This window comes from Hermetia illucens, chromosome 4 (assembly GCF_905115235.1).
Source record: "Hermetia illucens chromosome 4, iHerIll2.2.curated.20191125, whole genome shotgun sequence".
NCBI classification, from domain to species: Eukaryota; Metazoa; Arthropoda; class Insecta; order Diptera; family Stratiomyidae; genus Hermetia; species Hermetia illucens.
In genome coordinates this window covers 11,024,400-11,047,105 of record NC_051852.1, presented here as the reverse complement: position 1 = coordinate 11,047,105, position 22,706 = coordinate 11,024,400, and the positions used below count along the sequence as shown (strand labels likewise).

Sequence of the window (22,706 nt, the reverse complement as noted above, 5' to 3'; positions counted from 1 at the left end):
TATCATCCTTGTTAGAGATAAGCTAGCCTTTACTGCCTTGTCACGCACATTTTTCAAGTCTTTCCTGAAGCTCAACTTGGCATCGATCATTATCCCCAGGTGTCTAAGGATCGATTTTGAAACGACCTCGTGATTGTAATTAATATGTGATTCGGGCTATTTCTAGCGAAAAGGTTTAAGAAATTAAATCGTAACACCGCCTCCGTCGCTAGTAGTGATTATTTTATTAAGCAAATATCGATATTTTGGGAACAACTTGCTCTCCCCCGTGCACTGAAGAAGGGAACAAGTTGCCCCGGATTTTGCTATTATTGTTTTTCCTGCGATTGGTGGTAAGAAACGCCTCGGTCTTATCTTCCGCCAGGTAAAGTTTCACCATCTGGGGCCATGCTTTGATGACAACTACTATCACCACCAGGTCTTCTGCAAAATCAATCAATGTTGCCTCTTTTGGAACGCGGAGGCCGAGCACTGCGTCATACATTTTGTTCCCCAGCAGTGGCACCAATACGGATCCTTGTAGACCACCTTCTGTCAGAACATATTCATTTGGCCCGTCGTCTGTCTCGTACCAAAGAAGGCTAAGAAACCAGGGACACTCAGTTTAACCAGGGTGTCCTTAATCCAACCCTAGTTGGCCGAGGTAGAGGCATTCCTGACATCCGACGATACCACCGCATCCAAATCCACGACCGTTTCTATGGCGGTGACTGTAGTCCGCACTCTACGAAACCCATATTGCTGCTCCGATAGACCACTCACTAGCTCGATGAACGGAAGCAACCCGTTGTATATTACCCTCTTCAACATCTTCCCCATAGTGTCTAAGAGACAGATAGAGCGATATGAAAAGGGTGCGCTATTTGGTTTTTGGGGCTTCGGTTGCAGAAAAAACCTCTGCCTTTTCCCCTGGACGGGAAACATTCCTTGCACCATGCACGATTCAAATGTACTTAGGAACCATGCGGGCTTGATTTTAGCAGCTAACGTCAGGGCTTTGTTCGGAATCCCATCCAATCCCGGAGCCTTATTTTTCCCAATTCGCCCCTTTTATTGCGGGTACTCATTTGATTCCCACGAGTGTGGGGGTTGAGGAGGTCCGTCGTGCAATAGTTCCCGTTGAACGGTAAGGTCTAACTTACCCATTGAGATGACCAGGTATCAGTGAGGTTCAATTCGAATACAGTCAGTTACCCCCGACTGCAAGCTGTCCAATGGGCACGGTTCGCATGACACCCTGGATTGGGGGAGGAGTTTTTCGATTCCTCAGTCTAGATCCAAAGCATTTTGTTACTAGCAGGGTCACCTCGTACCGAGTGTGACTATCACAACTCACTAACGGTTTTGGTAGACGAGAGGCTTTACCCCTAAAAAGCCACACATCGCCCAAGAGGAGAGACAGCTCACCCTCAGAGAGAGATAGGTTGGCCTCAGGAAGCTATATTCCGCGTCAGTCTGCAGGTAAGGTTCACATATTACCGCCAAGTCCACGTTCGACTCTCGAATAGTTTGCGAGAGCAAGTCGCAATGGTTGAGGTTGATCTGTTTCAACCTCATTTAGCCCTAGGAATCCGCTCTCTTATATGCCGGGCACCTGTCACCACCTGGAACGTGCCGGTCATCCACTCACTTTTCCCTTTGCACAACATGCATCGTGGATCTCCAGTGCAGTCTTTGATAAGGTGGTCACCTTCACCACACTTCTTGCACCTTCTCCACCTCCAGGAGACTCCAGTCTAAATAAGAAGCAACTATAGTTCTTCTACTTCTAGATAGTAACACACGGTCAAAGGTAAACTAGCACCAAATTGAGCAGTGGTTACCATAGGGGTTGTTACAGAAACCTTAACAAAATTCAATGCCATCGCACCAACGTCTATCCAGCATGATCCACGACTACTCCGCAACAGTTACTAGCGATCTGATCGCTCCCCCAATCCAACATAATCATCTCCAGTCAAAATCACGTCAATGGTTGCCTCTAACAATATCTTGAGAAACCACACAATATCAAACCAACTGGTCAACCATAGATGCACGGATTCAAGATGCATCTCTAGGTTTGGGTAATATAAAAGCTAAGTAGCAACCCCCAGATACATCAGTCGACCATAGAAAACGGTAACAAACGGCTGTGAATTCACATTCGGATTAAATTCTACACATTTTCCGTTGGATTACGCAAACCTTAATCGAAACATCGTTAGTGGATTATATTCAAATTGAGTGAATTAAGTGAATTTCTGGCCGATCTGTAACCTTTAGATACACAGTGCGCTCGTCCAAGATGAAGTGGTGGATTTTAGTGGTACGTGAGGTTTTTTTTTTGTCTAACTTAATAAAGACTTTATTTTGAACATTTGGACGGATGTAAACTCAGTGGGTACCAAAACGTTACCAGCTTAAAGGAGGTTCGCTGAGCAGTTATGTAAAGTGGATTAGTTTTTGTTAAATTGTAGATGCAGATACTAAGGTGAGGCTCAAGTGCCTCTCTACGTCTTTCAGTGGGATGGATTCTCTGATTCTTGGTTTTGGAGAATGTGATGGATTCCACAATGGGGCTCCCATACGATGAAGCAAGTGCATCTGAAGCAACTTCAATGGGGAAGTGAAGGGACCTGTTTCCCTTCCCTAAGTGGAAGAGTAGAAGAAGTTATAGTCTCCTCTTTGCTTCTTGGATATAGCAGAAGAGACCATGCCTTATATAACATAATCACTGAAGACGTATCTTTTTCCGGCTCCATAAGACAGATCAAAGGCAATTTACCAAAGTAACAACAAACCCGCTGCGCATACAAGGCGGACATGAATGCAAAACATAACAAAGTAACAACGAACATGAGAAAAACCATGGGTTTTGCATTATATGCGAAGATTGTGATCTAGGTTTCGAAAGAAAACCTTTCTTGTTCATATGAATGAAAAAAATAGCACGTGCTTATGGACGCATGGATGGAGGCTGTGTTATAACATCTTCCCCGGTACATATCCATGTAACAATGGATAGTGTGAATCCGAATAAAAGTGCATAATTTTCAATTCGTATTCAAAACAGAAAACAGTGATCGCAGTCATTATGACCAATTATCTTTCGTATCTTCACGAGCGGATGAAATAAAAGTCTCAATATCTTTTTGATGCATGCATCGATCACTATCTAATTGTCTGATCTATGGAGATACAAATGTGATTGTGGGAAGCGGATTCCGCGGATATCATATTTTACACTTACTTTCAAATGCTGTACTATTGCAGTTGAAATCAAGGTTGCCGAGATCTATCACGGAGCGATAAGTTGATAGATTTACATAAAAATGACCTCATTACTGCCGTCTAGGTTTTCAATAAATCTTGCAATTTTTCTTAGCTGTTGCTCATGTTAATTGCATTATTATCTTTACTGTGAGTCCGGATAAATTGAAAAGTGCAAAGCTACATGCAACTGTACCTGAACATATGAAACCGATAAAAGATACTTGAAGTAATCAGTTTCGGAATGTTGTAAGTTCATTGGCATAGACGAGCAACTGAACGCAATCCACAGAAAAAGATGCACAAACATAGCGTCGCCAAATTCGATAAAACTTCTTTCGAAAGATTTTTGCCTTTAGCGTTGGGTGCAATGTCATATTTGGCAATGCATAGCATTTCGGATCAGATAAGGTTAGTGCAGTCGTGACGAGTGAGCAGAAATCTTTCAAAAATATCTTGTTCCTCTGAAATGGTTAAAGTTTTCTTCCTTTTTTGGAAGTAGAATTTTATACAGAATGAGCTCAATGGTTTCACTGCTATATTATTGGTAGATTGAATACGAAGCCTTGATCCATATTTTTTTTAACAATAGATTTTTGTATCTAAAGATTATGCAGCTTATTGGGAGATTTTTTTTTTAAATTATGGAGGTAGAAAGCAATGATACACTAAATTTCGTATTTCTGTCTTTATGCAGAATTAGAAGACTCTTCATTAAAAGCTCCACTTTTTGCGATGCAGCATGCCGTTTGGCTCAACATGTCCTCACTGGATGAACCCACCCTTGTAAGACAGGAGGCGATGGGAAAGGCAAAGAGTGGTTTCATTTAAGTCAGGAGTAATGAAGGGACCCGCATAATTTTTACTCTTTCATGGCCTTTTTCATCAAGGAGGTGGTAGTGATCCGTAACTAATTTCACACAGAACAGTCAAATCCATGCAAATGAGAGGTATTGGTAAATTGTAGTCAGGTCCTTAGGGTGAGGAAAACAAAGCCCAGGGTGAAAAATATTGGGGCCTGCTCAAGACGGTGTTAAAGTTTTTCTGATTAGTAGCATCAAGAAAACCGGAGTGCCGAGAGAGAGTCTCCCTTTACCTCTCCCTCTCGACGGTGCTGATAGCAGTAAATACCTTTCTTGAAGCTATTTTTTCATGATGAGATCACGGAGACAGCTAAATAAAGTATATTGAGGTTTACTCCAATATGCTTAATTCTATCCCATATTATCTGCGCCCTTTGAGTTGGGGCAAGATGTAACTAAAAGGAATAGAAATTTTGAAACTCTACTGCTATCGAAACATCAACAACGCTTCGGATAGGGGCTATCGAAAACGGGCTAGGATTAGGTTTCTGAAATGTGCGCACGACCTCCAACAACGGTAGCGAGGATCCCCAGAATGTTCGATTTCTCCAACTTGAATTTCAGTGATATAAACTGGGCCTAAGCGAAATAAGATCGTGGCATCGTGAATTTTGCGGGAATATACTTTTGTACTCTGGAAAGCCAAGTAGTAGCAGATGCGAATCTGGTGTCGGGTTGCTTTTGATGGTTACCGCAAGGTGCGCTCTCCTGACCTGGAAGCCGGTTTCTGACAGACTTCTAACTGCAAGATTTCGGTGCAGGTTAAGGAACATCACAATTATACAATGCTACGTACCAACGGAGACTTCCCATGTAGTAGAGAAGGATGGTTTCTACGAGCAATTAAACGCAACTCAGCTTTTTAAAGGAGACATTGTGATTATGAAGGGTTATCTGAATGGCAAGGTGGGATCTGACAACACTTTGCTCGGCTGCGTGTTGAGTTCGCCACTTCTCGCAAGGATGGGGAGCTACCACCCTTTAAGTTCAACATCGACCACTTGTACGACCAACTGTCGCTCGACAGTAGTAGAGCTATCTTGTTGATGCAGAGCTACTGAGTAACGCGCCTGAGAATATCGATGAGCATTGGGCCGCCATCAAAAATGTTTTCTTTCTCGGGTGCTACACAGGTCGTCGGTAACGTCCTGAAAGGGTTGGCTGACTGCGGAGTCGTGGAAGCAGATCGATGAATGCAAGGGTTTGAAGGCTTTTCTGACCGCTGTGAATGATGGCGGGCGTAATGCGCTCGAAGTCCGATACCGAACGAAATCCCGAGAAGCTCAGCGTGGTGTACATCGTGATAAAGGAGATTTTTCTATTGCGCTGGTCAGGGAAGCGGAAGATTCTGCAGATCACACTGATTTCAGAACTGTATACGGCACCACGAAGGATCTTGCATATGGTTGCAAAAATTTGGATGGTCCTGTGAAGGGCGTCGACGGTCGACTTCTCATTCACGATAATGAACAACTGAAAAGGTGGAAAAAACACTTTACCAGGGTCCTTAATGGTATTACATCCTCCTGTGGATGAAATGGCTAGTTACCGTAACATGCGGATATGGACTGTTCCTTTTGGCCGTCAATGCACTCAAACGGAGTAAAGCCGCTGTGCAGCGATAAATAACTTTGCGGGGAGATCGTCAACCGCAGTTATTTATTGTTGCATGTGTAGTTACTGCAGATCTGCTGCTTCCTTTCGTACAGAAATCTTGGGAATCGGAGACTTTTCCCAGAGAGTAGAAGAAGGTGATGATCGTTAAGATTCCAAAAAAGGGCACCAGTTTTGAGTGCTGTCGCAAAGATAATAGCTAAAATAATTCTGGAACGCATCAAGGATCTTCTCGAAAGCTTGATCGGCAGAGACCAGGTTAGTTTCCATTCGGGATCCGCCTGCATTGACCGCATTAACAGCCTACGGATCATTTTGGAACAGTGCTCGGAATTTAGATCTTCGATGTACCTGCTCTTCATCGAGTTTTGGAAAGCTGATGTTGAGGTCCAAAGCGGTGTTGCGTCCTGGCACCGATATTATTTCTTCTTGTTATCGGTGACGTTCTTAATACTGCCCTCTTCGAAGGACGTGTAGGAATTCAATTGTCGATGACATCTTTCACCAGACACCTCAATTGTGTTGTATTTCAGTATAGCCTTTGTTTGTTGTTTTGTAATTCATTCGAGCTAGCTCCTTCAGCGATTTCTCCTATCCTAAAATTTTCAAGGGAGAGGTGTTTGTATTCAAATAGCACTAAGCTATCACAACAGAAGGTCAAGTCTCACAGGGATTCATATCCTAGCTGAATGTCAGATATCAGTCCTGTAAGAAGGCAATGCTAACCATATTGTCTCCTAATGTACCCTTAAAGTGTACAACTGAAGTCGTTTCTCCTTCTTTCCGATTAAGACGACAGCTCTTCTGTTATTTCCAAACATCTTCTTTCAGAAAAAAATTGCTTGCCTGCTAACGGTTTCGTTTGCCAGGACAGAGGCAAATTGATCAGGATATAGGCCGTGTTGGGTTTTTAAATTAATATATTCGGAGTCAACAACATCGCGGTAGAGCTGTTTAGCCAAACCGAACTAGTTTCTCTGGTAATACTCAAAATGTCGAAGGATTCCCACCATTTGTCCGTCGCGGGGGTCGATAAGCAACCTGTCGCTCTTATCAGACCAATAACAAAAATATATGTGTGTGTATGTGTGTGAAAGATGTCAGCTTTTGACAAGTTGCTGCTGTCAGTGACGATCAGAAAATGGTGGCGTCTTATGAGAATACAATCGCTTTACATCTTACTGTTTCCACTAGAAAATGTGAGGCTTAACAAGCTATATATTGACAAGTACAAGGCCATGAGTGCCCGCGCAATCAACAATACGTTCGTCATCCTGAATGCATGTTTCAAATATCGCTGACTATGATGACAAAAGCCGTGCCTCCAAGAGACGACCGCATCTACCTCGCGGCGATCCATGTATGCTGGTGATTTGTCGTGGTCGTTGCTCTCAATTTGACAGTTCTCTTCACAGTGGAATAAAAATATTGAATTGTTCATGCTAAATACGTCAGTCCATTAGTTTTTCATCGGTCTATTTTTGATGGATTGATTTATGGCAGACTGATGAAATACTGATCGTATAAGGTTACCCAACGGCAACGATACAAATGAAATAATAGTTTCAACAGCCGGTCATCATGTCACTCGACTTCTTTAATGGCGTCACGAAAGTCCTCAGAGATCGCAATTCCAGCAGAATTTTGAGTGTATGTTTAACTAAAGTACTGGAGTTTAAGGCCAATTTTATGACACCATCGAATTTCTTACAAAGCGTAGAAATCGATATACATCTCCGAAGGGCTGTCGCAAGTTCCTCCGTCCTACCAATATTTCTTGTGCAAACATGTATTTATGTGTTATTGTTCTGTCAAAGGGAAGTCGCACCGCATCCTTAAAGAACGATTGTGCGCCTTTTACTGGGCATAGTGTACCTATAATTCATAATATCTTAAGCAAGCCTATAACCGTCAGGAACTTTAGTATATTGCCTACTTCCGGATCTTTCAACTTTGTATCTGGTATTAAATGTTCTCGCAGATGCCTCGACCCGCTCTGCTCAAGTGCCGGACACTGTCTCAGAACGTGTACAGAAGTTTCACCACACTTCGCAAAGAACCTGAAGGCAGTGTCCATAGATATCCCCAGCTTCCCTAGGTAACAGTTTTGCCGAAAGTGACCAGTGAGAATTCCCACTATGATTCGGAGGTTCTTTTTGGTGAGGTTTAAGCAATCCTTTGTGCGCATGGGTTCGTATCCCCCAATAAGAACCCTGAACTGCTCCATCCCAGGTAGGCCCGCCCAGTATAGTTCCCTCAACCGTTGCTCTTCATTTCTGAGAGTCATAGCCATGAAACCGTTTCTGATTCCATAGAAGAGTTCTGGCCCGTGTAAAGGCGTCCCTATTCCCTTCTTGGCTAGTTCATCCGCTGCCTCATTGCCTTCCAAACCAGCATGGACTGGAACCCAAAGTATGCAGACCTTGTTGGACGAGCCGAGTGTATTCAGTCTCTCAAGGCATTCCCATACCAGTTTAGAGTTCACCTGGGGCCTAAGTGCCTTGATCGCAGCTTGGCTATCGGTGAGAATAGCTATGTTCCGCCCCTTTTGTTCCTTTGCAGATTAAAGGAGGCACATTTATCTATGGCGAATATTTCCGCCTGGAATATGCTAGTGTACTTGCCCATTGGCTCAAAGTACATTTTCCTTGGACCAATGACACCGGCACCCGCTCCCTCTGCTGTGAGGGATCCGTCAGTGTACCAAGTAATCAGTTGCTGGTTTAAACCGTATGTCGCAGCCACGCTCTCCTAGTTTGCTTTGTTACTCCAACGTGTTTCAAACTTCTTATCGAAGTGAAACCTCGTTGTCATGTTATCCCTCGGTATCAGTAATTCGGGATACCGCCTAGAAAGAATATCAATCATCCTTCGATTTAGGCAGCTCCCCGCGTCACTCATACTACCGGCTATCCTGAATATTGATCTCCTTGCCTGCATCTGTATGTGCAGATGGAGAGGGGTTAATCCCAGAAGGACCTCCAGGGATCCCGTAGGGCACGTCCTCATTGCCCCACTGATACACACGCAAGCCAGTCTTTGGAGCTTATGCAATTCCCTGGCTTGTGTGCTGAGTTAGGTTCTTTCTGCCCAGATTGCCGCTCCATAGGTAATCATTGGCCTTACTATTGCAGTATATATCCAAAGTAGTATCTTCGGGCTGCAACCCCATTTTTTTCCTGCTATGGATCTGCAAGTCATCAGAGCCCTCGTGGCTTTCCGACAAGTGTTTCCGACATGTGTCTTCCAGAGTAATTTTTGGTCTAGCGTAATTCCAAAATATTTGACCTCTGTTTCTCGTTTCACCTCCATATAATGTAATCCTATGGCTCTCAGGTGATCAAGCTTACGCCTCCTAGTGAATGGTACTATGGTGGTTTTGTTTGGGTTGATCCGCAGTCTCACCTTCCTGCACCAGGCACTAGTAACCCTTAATCCAGTTTGGATTCTATCACGTAGGGTATCTTCATATTTGCCCCTACAGATTAAAACAATGTCGTCCGCGTAGCCCTGGACTTGTATTCCAGTATTTGTTAACACGTCGAGGAGTTCATCCACTACCATACTCCACATCAGCGGCGATAGTATTCCACCCTGTGGACAGCCTTGAGTGGTGTTCATGATAATAGAATTTGTACCTGTTTGTACCTCTATTTGTCTGCTTTCTAGCATTTTGCCCATCCAGAGTGCTAGGGCGTTTCCCACTCCTTTGCGGCTCAGGGCATCCTGTATCTCTGTGTGCGATGTGTTGTCGAATGCTCCTTCGATATCCAAAAACGCGCACAGTGCAATTTCTTTTGTTTCTATGGCGTCCCGTAGTACCTCTGTCAACTGATACAGAGCAGTTTCAGTTGACCGTCCTGCCCGGTAAGCGTGTTGACAGTGATGTAGGGGATTACGCTTTAGAACGTTAGTTCTAACATAGTTGTCTATGACCTTTTCCACCGTTTTGAGTACGAACGATGTTAAGCAGATTGGTCTGAAAGATTTAGGGTGAAAAGGATGCTTTTTACCCGCTTTCGGAATAAAGACCACTTTTGCCCGTCTCCATGCCCTTGGTATGTAACCCAGTGCTATACTCCCCCTTACCACCCTCAGAAGAGACTCTAAGATAATTCCTAGGCCTCTCTGGGGGGCTTGAATCTAGAGCAACGCGATTGAGAAGCTGACCCTCTACCCTCTCAACCATCGCGCTGTCAAGGGGTAATGGCAATTATGAATTATCATTAGGGAAACATAAGAGAAGCAAGACACCATATTTTAAAAATACACATTTTTGGCCTGTTTTCTCCATTCAATATGTATTGATTCCAACCACCTTTTAAGAAAGTCCGTATTTTAATTGAAGTATACAAAGCTCAAGACGTCTATGAATAGTTCATTAAAAAAAACATTTAAATGAGTCCAGCGGTTCGGTCAATTAAAATTGTCACATCGTTTGACTTAAAATTATGTATTATATGCAGATTAGTAGGCATCTCCAAATTTTTGAAGGCGAAAATAGTCAAGGTTGCTTCAGACTAGGGAAATTATTTCAGTGTCAAATAATAAATTGTCAAAGCAGTAAAAGGCTTACTTCTTCAAGAAGTAGCTTTCAGCAATGCGAATCAAAACCTCTTCAAACCTATCCAAAAAAAGGTGGATGCAAAATTTCCGAAATTCATAATCTCAGCTTCAGGATGGCTTAGTACATGAAGTAAACAATAAGATAGCCTATCCGATTGGTTTAGTTCCTCCGATTAACTTTATATAATACCAGAAAATATAGGAAGTCTTTTATCATATAAAATCTCTATACGAGCCAAAGTCAATTTAAAATTTATAAATTATTCAAATATAAACAAAAATTAAATAAAATGTTATTTTAATACAAAAGTCTTTTTTATTATCTCATTTTATGCATTTTTAATTATTTACTTTTGGAATTAATCAACAACAAAGCCTGAAAATATTTAAAAAAAAAACCAATTTTATCAATAGGTCAAAATTCCGGTAAAAGCCTTGCATTTAATATGTCTCAAAGTTACAAAATTCTCAAATATTTCCACCAAAACAGCAAGTGGTAATCATTTAAAAGTTAATGGGTCAACATGTTACACACCTTCTATCTCCAAATTATATCATCTGCTTTACCTGTCAATAATGAGATGCATTTCAAGTTCCATTCAACGATGCTGTTTTCCTAACTAGACAAGTTAAGAAAAAATTTCCAAAAAATCAGCATGAGACAATTTGCATAGGTTTTCAGTCCATCTTTCTCATTTGGTTTATTAAAAATGCATTTATTCATCTGTGTTGACATATCTTTTATGAATGTTTTGCAGCGATTGTGCATTGTCTTTGGGAGATTCATTGTGGGCATTTAAAAAAAGCTACTGCAATGACCATCTTTTGAAATCGAAATGACGGTTAATTCCCTCCACGCCTACTTCAGCTCTTTAACACTTTGATTAAAATAAAGCGGTATCACCTCAATGGATTATGCACCGGAAACTTACGAATGAGGTCTAACTTCTTTTCTGAGGGAATTTATGGGTATGCGAAATGTTCGAGGCAGGTTGTATGCACAAAATTCGTATTATATTCTCGACCTCAGGAAACATACTGACTTCCCTAGGTATTCTTAGAATTTGGCAAAATCTACATGTTCTGGCAACGTCACTGGGTATAAGTGATCATCCCGAGGAGCTCTTTGGCGCGTCGCTTTGATGTCACAAACTGTTAACACCGTAATTGTTGTGAAAAGGACAAGGGGAGCAGAATCTAGGTTAACTAGCTTCTACCTTCAGAGCCAACCAGCGAAGGATAGCAACCTCCGTCCCCTCCCTCGCACAGTGTAAAAGGAGATCTCTTTGAGGTCCTCAAAGAATTGTTTACCTATTGTCCGCAGCCCGGTCTTAGTTACAGCTGGGCAATCCCAAAGGAAGGAAATAAGGGTCCTCTCCCCTCTACAACTTCGACAATACGAATTGTAGACTGTCAAATGAGGAACACCATCTGGGCAGTCCATTAGCTTGCCAATTCCTCTACGATCAGGAACGCAGAGGAGCCTTTGAGCGTGTCGTTCAGCACGTTTCTCCACTGCGTCACCAGCTTAAATCGCCACTGTGTGCAAGGCTTTAATGCAGGCGTGGATTATGCTACACTGAGCCCCAAAGATCATGTTCCAACCATCGCAGATATACACTAATGTATCCTCGAACGTCGTATAACTCGATACGCACAGTGTAGTGTCCAAAAATACTCCCCTCCCCCCCTCCGCGACTTCCCAGACTATCTTTGATCCGTCGGTAGAGGTCGGTGTCCTACGCCTGCAACACATCGCAATACTCCATCCTAATTGGTAAATCCACCCCAAAATTCCACTTGCTGCTCGATGTTTGCATAGTGTAATTTCCTGGAAATGACCCACGTTTCCGTGATACTTTGTCTAGGATGTTACAATGACCATAGGGTTTCCCTGGTCAGCATCCAGCCCAGGAGGAAGTAGTAAGAGCAAATTAAGACATAAGCCGAGTAAGACTACAGAGCGAATCTTTCGATCCAATTAAGCGACTGTATGGCCTGCTCAGCACCGACTACCATACAATAGACCTATGTTTCTTTTGCCAAACCAAGATGTGGAATTTTCCAAAGACATCTGCAGAAACCCTTGCGTACACTATTCTTGGACTACTAAGCCACACCCGTGCATCCTTCAACCGCTCACTCCCCGGAGCTGTCGTTAGACATTACTTCATGAGACCAGTTAGCAATAGTGCTGTCATTCCTGTATGACTATTCCCTCGCCTTTCCCTTTCCGCTATACGAAGCTCTTTTTACACATTAGTTACGCCGCGAAGCGATTGCAATTAGAATATGGCATGCTCTGCGTCTTCTTCCTCGCCATGGACATGCTGGCTAGTCGTCACACCCAAACCTGTGTAGATACTTGCGGTACTCACCGCGACCAGATAGAAACTGCGTTAATTGGTAACTACAGGCTCCGTGGTGACGATTGACCCACATGCGAATGATGGGAAACTGCTTCATTCATTAGACTTTCGCTGAGCTACCTGACCATTGATGACCCCCTTTCCTCCCTCTTGATCAATTGCACAGCGTCTTGAGTTGTCATTCTCTCTCGTTCACGATTATCTTCATTTCGAATGTAATCATGGCGGCTTGGCTACCGGTCCTATAGAATGGAATGGACAAAATTCTGTTAACTTTTTATTAGCTGGATGTCCAAAACATGGTCTAAGGTCTTCGTCCTTCGTGGACTCCACTGGTGCGGTACTTATCTCTAACACACCTTTACAAGTCACGATATAACTGTGCCGTTCCTACTGTATCTGGAACATGACTATCATCATGGATGGTGACCTTGGTGATTACCGATTCCATATTCTCGAGCTCACAGTTCTCTTCGGTAGCGGGGAACTATGTTTGGTAGGTCTAAAGACTTGCCAGAAGATTTCGTTCAGGAACCATTCGGCTTTTTAACACAAGGTGAGCTCCCATGTTTCTTGACTGGAATCTTATCGAGTCTCGTAGATTCGCTACTATATTCGGTGTTGTGACAATAGACTAGCGCTTTCTGGCAGTCCTGATGGCCTTGCACCTTATCAGACAGTTCTTGCATGTCTGTCGGTATTTATGCTTGTAAGGGATGTTGCTCTGGCAAACTTTCTAGGATTTGGCAGCTCTTTGTTCCCCATCAAAACGGCATTGTCTTTTTGCTATATTTTGCCAAACGCAAGATTCTAAAGACAATACTTTTTTGAAAGTCCCGACGTTTCACTGGAGTTCATCTGTGGTGGTATAATATCATTGACAACAGCGGTAGGTTTAGTTTTAATAACCTCACCAAACCCCCTCCAGTCGATCTTCCTGGGGCCTCTGAAAAGGAATGAATTTCTGCGCGCGAAACACGGATTGAAAAGTATCCATCTATGGTCCGAAACGGTCCACCTCTTCAATTGTCTATATGAAAAGCCTGATTTTCCGTCAGTAGGGTCATATCAACGACTTCCCCCAACCGTCCGCATTTCTCCAGCTGAGAAAGATGAAGGTTAGTGTACTGCGCCTGTTAAACTCTAACTTAATTATTAAATTAAATCGAAGAGAGACTCGTCCCTTTTGTTGATTTCCGAACTGCCCCAAAGGGTCCGCGTTGCATTGGCATTGCAGTCTATCAGCTTTCCTCGAAGCGATAGTAGACGTGAGATGTTGTAATTCTTCCGGTGGTATACAAGTTCTTTGCTCCCGTCTACTGCAGGTTGACTCCAATTACGTTGCTGAAAGTCAGATACGGATACAGAAAGGCATGCAGGCTCTTCCTGGCAATGACACATGACCTAGGCCTATTCCAATCAGTGTCTCCGGTGCTGTTGAAAAATTGTCAATATTTGCTTCGAAATCCTTTGATAATCCGGGCTCTGGATCGTCAAAGGATTCGACTTTTTGATGTCTTTAGTCTGGAGGAACACCATTAGGTTAGCCGCGATGCTCTTCAAATGCTCCAGATTTCTCTACGTTACCCTCAGCACGGTTGGAATAGAGAGATTGGCTCCGTCAAATCGTCGATTTTCATTCAGTGATACACTTTGATTTTTGTATTCCTGACTCCAAACCCGCTCTCTGCAGTCCACCGTCTCCAGCGACAAACTCTCTCCATTTATATGAAGTAGAGAAAGTTTGCTGTTTGCTTGCAGTTCCGCTTGCCTTATCATCACCCAGCCGTTCATGGGGACCTTACGGTTTGGGGCGGAATCGGATGAATCCATGTTTATCCAGGTGGATCTTCGACAATCAGCTGCAAGAAACAATCTCCCGAGACTCTAATCGTATTGGATAATCTTGAGCTTCACGCGGTCTCAAGAACTAAAAATATTCCTGGGAAATTGCCTCTCAATGCTATGATGTGATACACATGGGCCACTTGGGAGGAATCGAAGCAAGGAATACATCTCCTCTGCTTCACCTTGTCGTGCAGGAGATCTTCGATGATCCATACCTCCGGCACCGCTGTACCAAGAACCAAGAATTTTTCTGGAAAACTGGTTCTCAATGCTATGACGTGATATGCATGGACCACCTGGGAGGAATCGAAGCATGGAATACATCTCCTCTGCTTTACTTGTCCTCCAGGAGATCTTCGATGGTCCATACCTTCGACACCAGTATACCACCAGCACTTGTAAGTGACTCCTGTCCACATCGCTGGAAGGTTTTGTAGTGCGCCCTCCGTCGGTCAACCGTTACAGCTTTACTCTCTGTAGAGGTTGCTTGGCGTCTAAGAATACTCTGTTTCTTTTGCTCTCTTGCTCGTCCTCATCATGAGCTTGGTTTTATTAAATTGCAGTAAGTTTCGCCTTCTGTTGATTTTCTAAACATTTATTCATTATATTCCTTAACAATGGCCTTGTATTTAGTGAAGCTTTGTCGAAAGTACCGGTCTATTCTTCACAACTTTGTTCAGAACATGGCAGGTCTTCTTATACTGGGTTTTCGAGCAAGATACCATTGGATTTCTGCATCGACGGTTTGGGGCAGAAATATTATGGTTGCTACACGCTGCGTCCATTTCGATTACACTGGCTTCCAGATTGGAAGCCTGCTGCCTCGCACCCTGGGATCTTCGTTGTTGGTTCGAGTCAATGACCGGCACCCTCTGGACTACCTTCATCCTCCGATAATGGGCGTGCCATCAAGACGTCTTCTCTTTCATCGCCGGTTTTACAAAGTCCTAGTCCAGGTCTTCGTCCATGAGTAATCGGGAAAAAAGGTCCACCCTGACTTGCCCGGCCACTGAACCTGGCGGTGCCTAAAACATTCAGCAGTGCAGGGAGGGTTATCCCCGGGCTATTGTTTCATCCTCCGCCAGATTCGCTTGTGCCTTAACCATGATCTGCAGATCCTCTATGATGCTACTCCCTGCCTGGCCCAAAATATTTGGCAACGCTTACCGCAGTAAAGTGTGGGTTTCCGGAAATTTGTTTCGTGTTTTGCGCCACATATTTTCAAATTGACCCATTCGTCTGGTATCGTTGGATAATGGATCCCACTGCATTACGTATACATGGTCAGTGATGGAGCTGTCACTCTTTATTAACATGTGACCTACCCACTGGCATTACACGCTAATTTTACAGAGAGAGTTCATTAATAAAGCTTGGGGCTTTGCTAAACAGATAAATATTCACCTAACAAGCCATGTGCGCTCCTCATATCATAGTGTTTCGACTCCGATAGAAGTTCCCGCATAGGAACAAAACCAGCGGCCAAATGTTGACTATTCAAAACGTGCGAATAATAGGTGTGAAAGGTTTCAGATTATCCAGATTCAACCTTTCAAATTATTGTTCCCTTTTATCACAATTTTCCACGCCCAACATACACAAACAGACTTTGAAATCGAACCCCAAATGAGATGTAAATTTCCATAAAGTCGACTTATTAATGAGCTCAATCATTACCCACATCACCGACTTTTTCTTTCTTTGACTAACTTCTTTTCACCCAATCTGGTCTTTAATGATAACTACTTCTGCGTGTTACATATTATATTAAAATCATTAAAAAGACCGTGGAAAATTACGACGGACGCGACCAGGTATAACGAAGAAGCGCATAATGTCCAGGTAACTCGCAAGAAAACCATACATTATACGCGAGTAGTAATCATTTGAATTATCTGTGAATTAAGACATACCGCGGAGGAAATAACAAGAGAAAATTTCAAAATTCATCAATCTTTTTAGTCTTGATTGTGATGTAATTTGCCACTATTGACTTCATAGGCGCATATTGTTATCTTAAGACGCTCATATTGTAACCACAAATTAACCGAGGAATCTTGCAAATACTTGTAAACTCTGATTGGTTCGGGGATAATTGTAACGATCTCAAGGTTGCAGACTTGTATCTAGATTTGAATAAATCCGCAATGAAACATGTACGGGTACATATGCGAATGATTAGGTGACGTAATATACGCAATGAATGATGCATTCGGGTTGCGCTCCATTTTGTAATGGTTAACGATTTTCACGCTGATGGAAGCATGCATATGAAAGTCTTCCACACGATAGAAGTAACCACAAAGCTTATGAGACGACTTACTACTATAAAATATGGAAAATAATAGTTAAAGGCTTCATAGGTGAACCCTTTCACTGACTGCGCCACTATAGTACCCTCACCAGTTGTACCGTCGTTATGTCGTCTCCATTCACATGAATACTGCAATTTATTATAGAACAGGATGAATGCTAGACATGGCTTTTAGAGCAATCCATGTTTTAGTAAATATAATTTTCTCAACCCTTGTCCTTTTCAGTACCAGGGTGGCTACATTGGGTTCAGCACTTTTCCCGGTTGTAGGCTTGAATCAGATGGAGTCGACGAGTTCCCAAATCTCCGTTTATTGTAACTAACTAGCGTTCGGCCTTTGGTCCTTCGCATTGACTTCCATCTTCAGACCCATTCTGGCAGCTTTTTGCGGCAATTCTCTGGTAGCCCATTCCACTAGAATATCTATCAAATGCTCCCGGAGAACAACTGTTTGATCCGCTGTTAAAGAGAGAGAATCCTGACTAGAGGTGGAAATGATCCGCTGGTCCTCCATGAATTTTTTAAATTCTTGGTTCTGAGGTCCCCAGAAAATTCCAGACGGTGGAGACTACTATTTTTCATAGTGAAAAACATTGTTCGATGACCGCTGTCGAGATAGAGCCTGCACTACTTAATTTAATCTTGATCACCATCACTTGCTGTATTCACTGCTGGTGTGATAGCATAGTAGTTAGAGCGCTAGGCTGTCCACCGAAAGATGGCGGTCCAAATTTCACTACTGCCAGAGGGATTTGTATCATAACTGGGTGCCGAATACCAGCTTGTTAAACTCGAATCAAATCAAGGTGATAGTCCTGGGCGAGGATAGACTCCAGTGCCCCGTTACGGCCTTGAATGAAGTGCTCTAACACCAGTGAGCCAAATTAAGCCTCTTTCGATCTACAGCCTTGTCCAACCCCACAGTAAGCAACCTGCGACTATACGAGTACTTTGGCTCTCTGACAGGAGGCATTACCCTAGACAGAGATTAACTCCCTTTTACTGCCTTCTCCTGTGCATAGTATAAGCGTTCCTTGGACTTCAACTCAACATTGATTATCAGCAACAGGTATCTAACGGTCTATTTTGAATCAACCTCGTGATCACCAACCCAACCCTGGCAGTATTGTTTTAAGGACCGCCTCCGTCTTTCCTTCTAATAATTTGATTTGATGATTTTATTTCCACATATTTCCAAGACCTGGAGGTGCTTTACAACTACAATTATCGACAGGGCATCTGCAAAGCTATTTAATTTAGCTTCTTCTGGCATGTGAAAGTCCAGCACTCCATTATATATACTGTTCCAAGAGAGGGGTTCCAATGCGAAACCTTAAGGACCAACTATTATCACAATGTACTCGGACTATCATGCGCCTTGTACAAGCTAAACCTTTCAAAGAAACAGGTCTCGATTAGTGAAGCTAAGCTGCCGGTGACACTCTGTTCAAGTAAGGCTGTTGCATCCGCCTTAGAACGTTTACACCGGGAGCAATACTGTAACCCCGACATGCCAGTCAATCGCACCATGAGCAAGAGTAGCCTTTTGTGCATCACTTTCGTCATCATCTTGCCAATAATGTCCCAAGGGGGTACATTTTGGAGCCTTGGCAATATGGCAAACCTCCTGCTGTGGAAAAAGTGATTGTTTTCAACAAGGCAGCAACAAGCATCTTGTTCATACCAACTTTGTAGGTAGTGCTCGGTAGGTTCAAATGAACATCAAGGCAGAGATACTTAGAGTATTAATTTTTAAGGCAACTTCGAAGATCTCGATATTGTTCTCCCAGCTCTCGATGTTATGGTTTTCTATTTGTCCTTCAGTAGGTGTTCAAAGTGGCAGTGAAGGAGACGGGGCAGCAAATCTGTCGGCCAAACCAAAACCAAGTTGCCGTGGAAAACCTTCTTGTGGTGGCACCGGGAAACGCTGTACTCACTTTGGTTTGCTGTACGAGAATGCTCCAAAGCCTATCAGGGTGATCAGACCCGAGTCTGCAAGGGCACTCATCTCAAGTGGCTTCGGCCACGAAACCTTACCGGGGGTATACTGGTACTATGGGAACCGGGTAGCCCCTGAATTGACATGCATCAGGAGAATTGCCTTTCTAGTGGAAGCGGTTGGCCCGCTAGTGGAAGCTTCATGGGACTGTGCTTATATTGAAGCGAACAGAGAGCTTCGAGTCTCAAATGTGGTGTTGCAATTCAACACGAGTGCCGTACTCCAAAGTTCGGTAGAGATTTTGATAGGTCTTGCATCCACCAGTATAAATAAACTAAGCAATGCACTCAGTATAGACTGGAACCATTTAGCTTGTCTCAGCGGTGCTCCCTTTGTGGTCACAAAGTCTATCCGTGTCTAAGAAAGACCGTTGGATTAAATCCACCGGACAGGTACTCACGTAAATCCCCAGAGACCTGCTATCTATTGCGATCAAACGTTGATCTAAGCGCCCGAATTAAGACGTTAAATTTACGGTATTTAAGCTTCAAGTGCCCGCATGGCTCAAGTGATTAGAGCGCTGGGCTGTTGTAGCGGAAGGTCGAGGTTCAAATCACACTGGTGGCAGAGGGATTTGTTATCGTGACTAGATATCGGATACCAGGCAACTCAGCTGTGAATGAATACCTGAGTCAGGCTAATAATATCAGGCGAGCGCATTGCAATTCGCAATGGTAATATACCGTTACGATCTTGAATGAAGTGCTCTAACACAATTCAAGGCCCTGATCCAATATCAATGTTTGCACCGACGATTATGTTTATATTATTATAAGCTCCAATGGTTCCGACTATGCCTTCGCTTTGTAATTGTTTCCCTGATTCCCTCAGCTCCCGATAAAAACTTGGGAGGCCTACCAAACGAGTTGCATGAGATATCATCCAATAAAGTACATCTTACGGATAATATCTGGAAGAGTGTATATTATCATATATACGATGTCATATACCAAGAAGATTGGGAGGGCTCAAACTGACGGGAATAGAGGTTTCAACATACTCCGCATGGAACTTGCAGGCAGGATCCATAGATGTTCATAGCTTCCCTAATAATTTAGCCAGCAGTGAGCAGTGAAAATTCCCACTATGATTCGGAGGTTCTTCTTGGTGAGATTTAAACAGTCTTTTGAGTGCTTGGGTTTGTATCCCGCCAATAAGCATTCTAGTCTGCTCCATTCCTGGTAGATCCGTCAGGGGATAGTATATTTCCCTCAGCCGTTCCTTTTTTAATGTGATAGCCATAAACTCGTTTCCGATCCCATAGAAGGCTTCTGACCCGTGTAAAGGCGTCCCTGCTCCCTTCTTGGCTAGTTCAACTGCTGCCTCATTGCCTCCCAACCCAACGCTCAATCTTATTGAACGAGCCGAGCGTATTCAGTCTCTCAAGGCATTACCATACCAGTCTGGAATTCACATGGTTGTACCTAAGTGCCTTGATCGCCATTTGACTGTCAATCAGAATAGCAATGTTCTGCCTCCTGTAGCAGTTTTGGAGATTAAAAAAAGCACATCCGCCTATTACAATACAACGCTACTGATGTACTGAACGGTCCTTTCCCCTCAACCTTGGCACCGCCCGTGGATTGTGATTTGCCGGAAGGCGGTTTGCTGTCCGCGGACAGGTGGGGAAGCCTTTAGCCTCAGCAGGTGGCGTCGATTGAAGCCCGGGGTCAGGAATGCTGACAGAAGGGGCCTGCTTCGGTTCATCCGTTAGGGACTGGGTCCCAATTACATTGGTTCCCACTTGAGTAAGTCGAGAATCAGAATCTAAATTCAGGTTCTCCATCGATGAGCTTAGGGTTGCCCCTTCACTCGGGGTTGGATCGTCACGATCGAGATTTAATTTTAGTTTTTTAATAGGTTTTTGTTTTTTTTGTTTTCTTATAATTGGCTGCCATGGTCTCAATTTTACGGGGGAAAGTAAGTCGATCTTGAAAGAGCCCTTTTTGCCGAGACAAGGCAAGTTGAAACTGGGGGTCACCTAGTACCCAGAATTTACGACCACATCTTAGCCCCTGTAACCATTCAGCCCTCGGCACAGAAGTTACACCTTGGGTTGGGGTTTTGATTAGCGCTTGGCTTCAGGCGTCATGTCTCGTTTCCTAGAGGATCTTCTTTACTGAGCTCCCTCATCACGAAAAAGTAAGTAATCGTCGAGGGAGGCTAAAGAAGAAGACGATAATTTTTGGTTTCCTACCCCTTCCCAAAATAACGTAATCTATGTCGTTGTATAAGTAGCAAAACACAAAATTTTAAATAACCAAATTAATAATCATTGGAAATAATCATCATCATCAACGGCGCAGCAACCGGTATCTGGTCTAGACCTGCTTTAATAAAGAACTCCAGACATCCCGGTTTTGCGCCGAGGTCCACTAATTCGAAGTCCACCGATGTACGCCATCCCTCCATCTCAGGCAGGGTCTACCATAGATATTGCCCTTATAGACTTTCCGGGCTGGATCATCCGCATCCATACGGATTAAGTGACCCGCCCATCGTAACTTGTTGAGCCGGATTTTATCCACAACCGGACGGTCATGGTATCGCTCATAGATTTCATCGTTATTTGGGCTACGGAATCGTCCATTCTCATGTAGGGGGCCAAAAATTATTCGGAGGATTCTTCTCTCGAACGCGGCCAAGAGTTCGCAATTTTTCTTGCTAAGAACCCAAGTCTCCGAGAAATACATGAGATACAGTAAGAGCTTTGACCCTATGGTGGGACGTTTCGAGCGGAACAATTTTTGTAAGCTGAAATAGGCTCTGTTGACTACCAACAACCGTGCGCGGATTTCACTGTCGTAGCTGTTATCGATTGTGATTTTCGACCCTAGATAGGAAAAATTATCAAGGGTCTCAAAGTTGTATTCTCCTATCTTTATTCTTTCCGTTTGACCAGTGCGATTTGATGTTGTTGGTTGGTTGGTTTTTGGTGCTGACGTTGCCACCATATATTTTGTCCTGCCTTCATCGTGCTCGAGATCTCGCCTGCTCGATCTGGATGAAGGCAGTTTGTACGTCTCGGGTCGTTCATCCCATGATGTCGATATCGTCAGCATAGGCCAGTAGTTGGGTGGACTTAAAGAGGATTGTACCCCTCGCATTCATCTCAGCATCACGGATCACTTTCTCGAAGGCCAGATTAAAGAGGACGCATGATAGGGCATCCCCTTGTCTTAGACCGTTGTTGATGTTGAATGGTCTCGAGATTGACCCTGCTGCTTTTATCTAGCCTCGCACATTGGTCAGGGTCAGGCTAGTCAGTCTTATCAATTTCGTCGGGATACCAAATTGTCTCATGGCCGTGTATAGTTTTACCCTGACTATGCTATCAGAGGCGGCCTTAAAGTCGACGAAAAAATGGTGCAACTGATATCCATATTCCAACAGTTTTTCCATCGCTCGCTGCAGAAAGAAAATCTGATCTGTTGCTGATTTGCCTGGAGTGAAGCCTCTTTGGTATGGGCGAATGATGTTCTGGGCATATGGGGATATCCAACCTAGCAAGATGGCGGCAACGTGAAACCCATTATAATTGTAGTAGTAGTAATGCGTGATATTTCCCTTTTTATGTATGGGCAAATAATGCCTCATAGGCAATATCTCTTCCTCACTATTTAGGGAATTAATCACAACTAATAGGAAACTCCATCAAGAGTGTGAACCAATAAACAATCCAATAAAGAATTGCCAGGAAGGTTTGCTATCGGATGGCTTCCTCAATTTTCGTGCTCTCAAACCAAATTTCTGGTCGAATACCAATTGAATCCCATCTCATGGATCTTACTATTTTAATATGCAACTATAGTGCGCGTGGTGGAAGTACTCTCCAGAGGCTAAATGTTCATTTTTAAGGTTTTGTGTGAAACATAATCCTT

At 43.4% G+C, this 22,706-nt stretch overlaps 1 protein-coding gene across 1 annotated transcript in view; it reads left to right on the top strand.

Moving 5' to 3' along the window:
• Positions 1–2,104: 2,104 nt before the first annotated feature.
• LOC119655699 (mediator of RNA polymerase II transcription subunit 15) overlaps positions 2,105–22,706 on the top strand; it is a 33,094-nt gene continuing 12,492 nt past the window's right edge. The window contains exon 1 of the mRNA XM_038061713.1: positions 2,105–2,308. Within this exon, the coding sequence (XP_037917641.1) occupies positions 2,288–2,308 (21 nt within the window). The 5' untranslated portion in view covers positions 2,105–2,287. The remainder of the gene's footprint in view (positions 2,309–22,706) is intronic.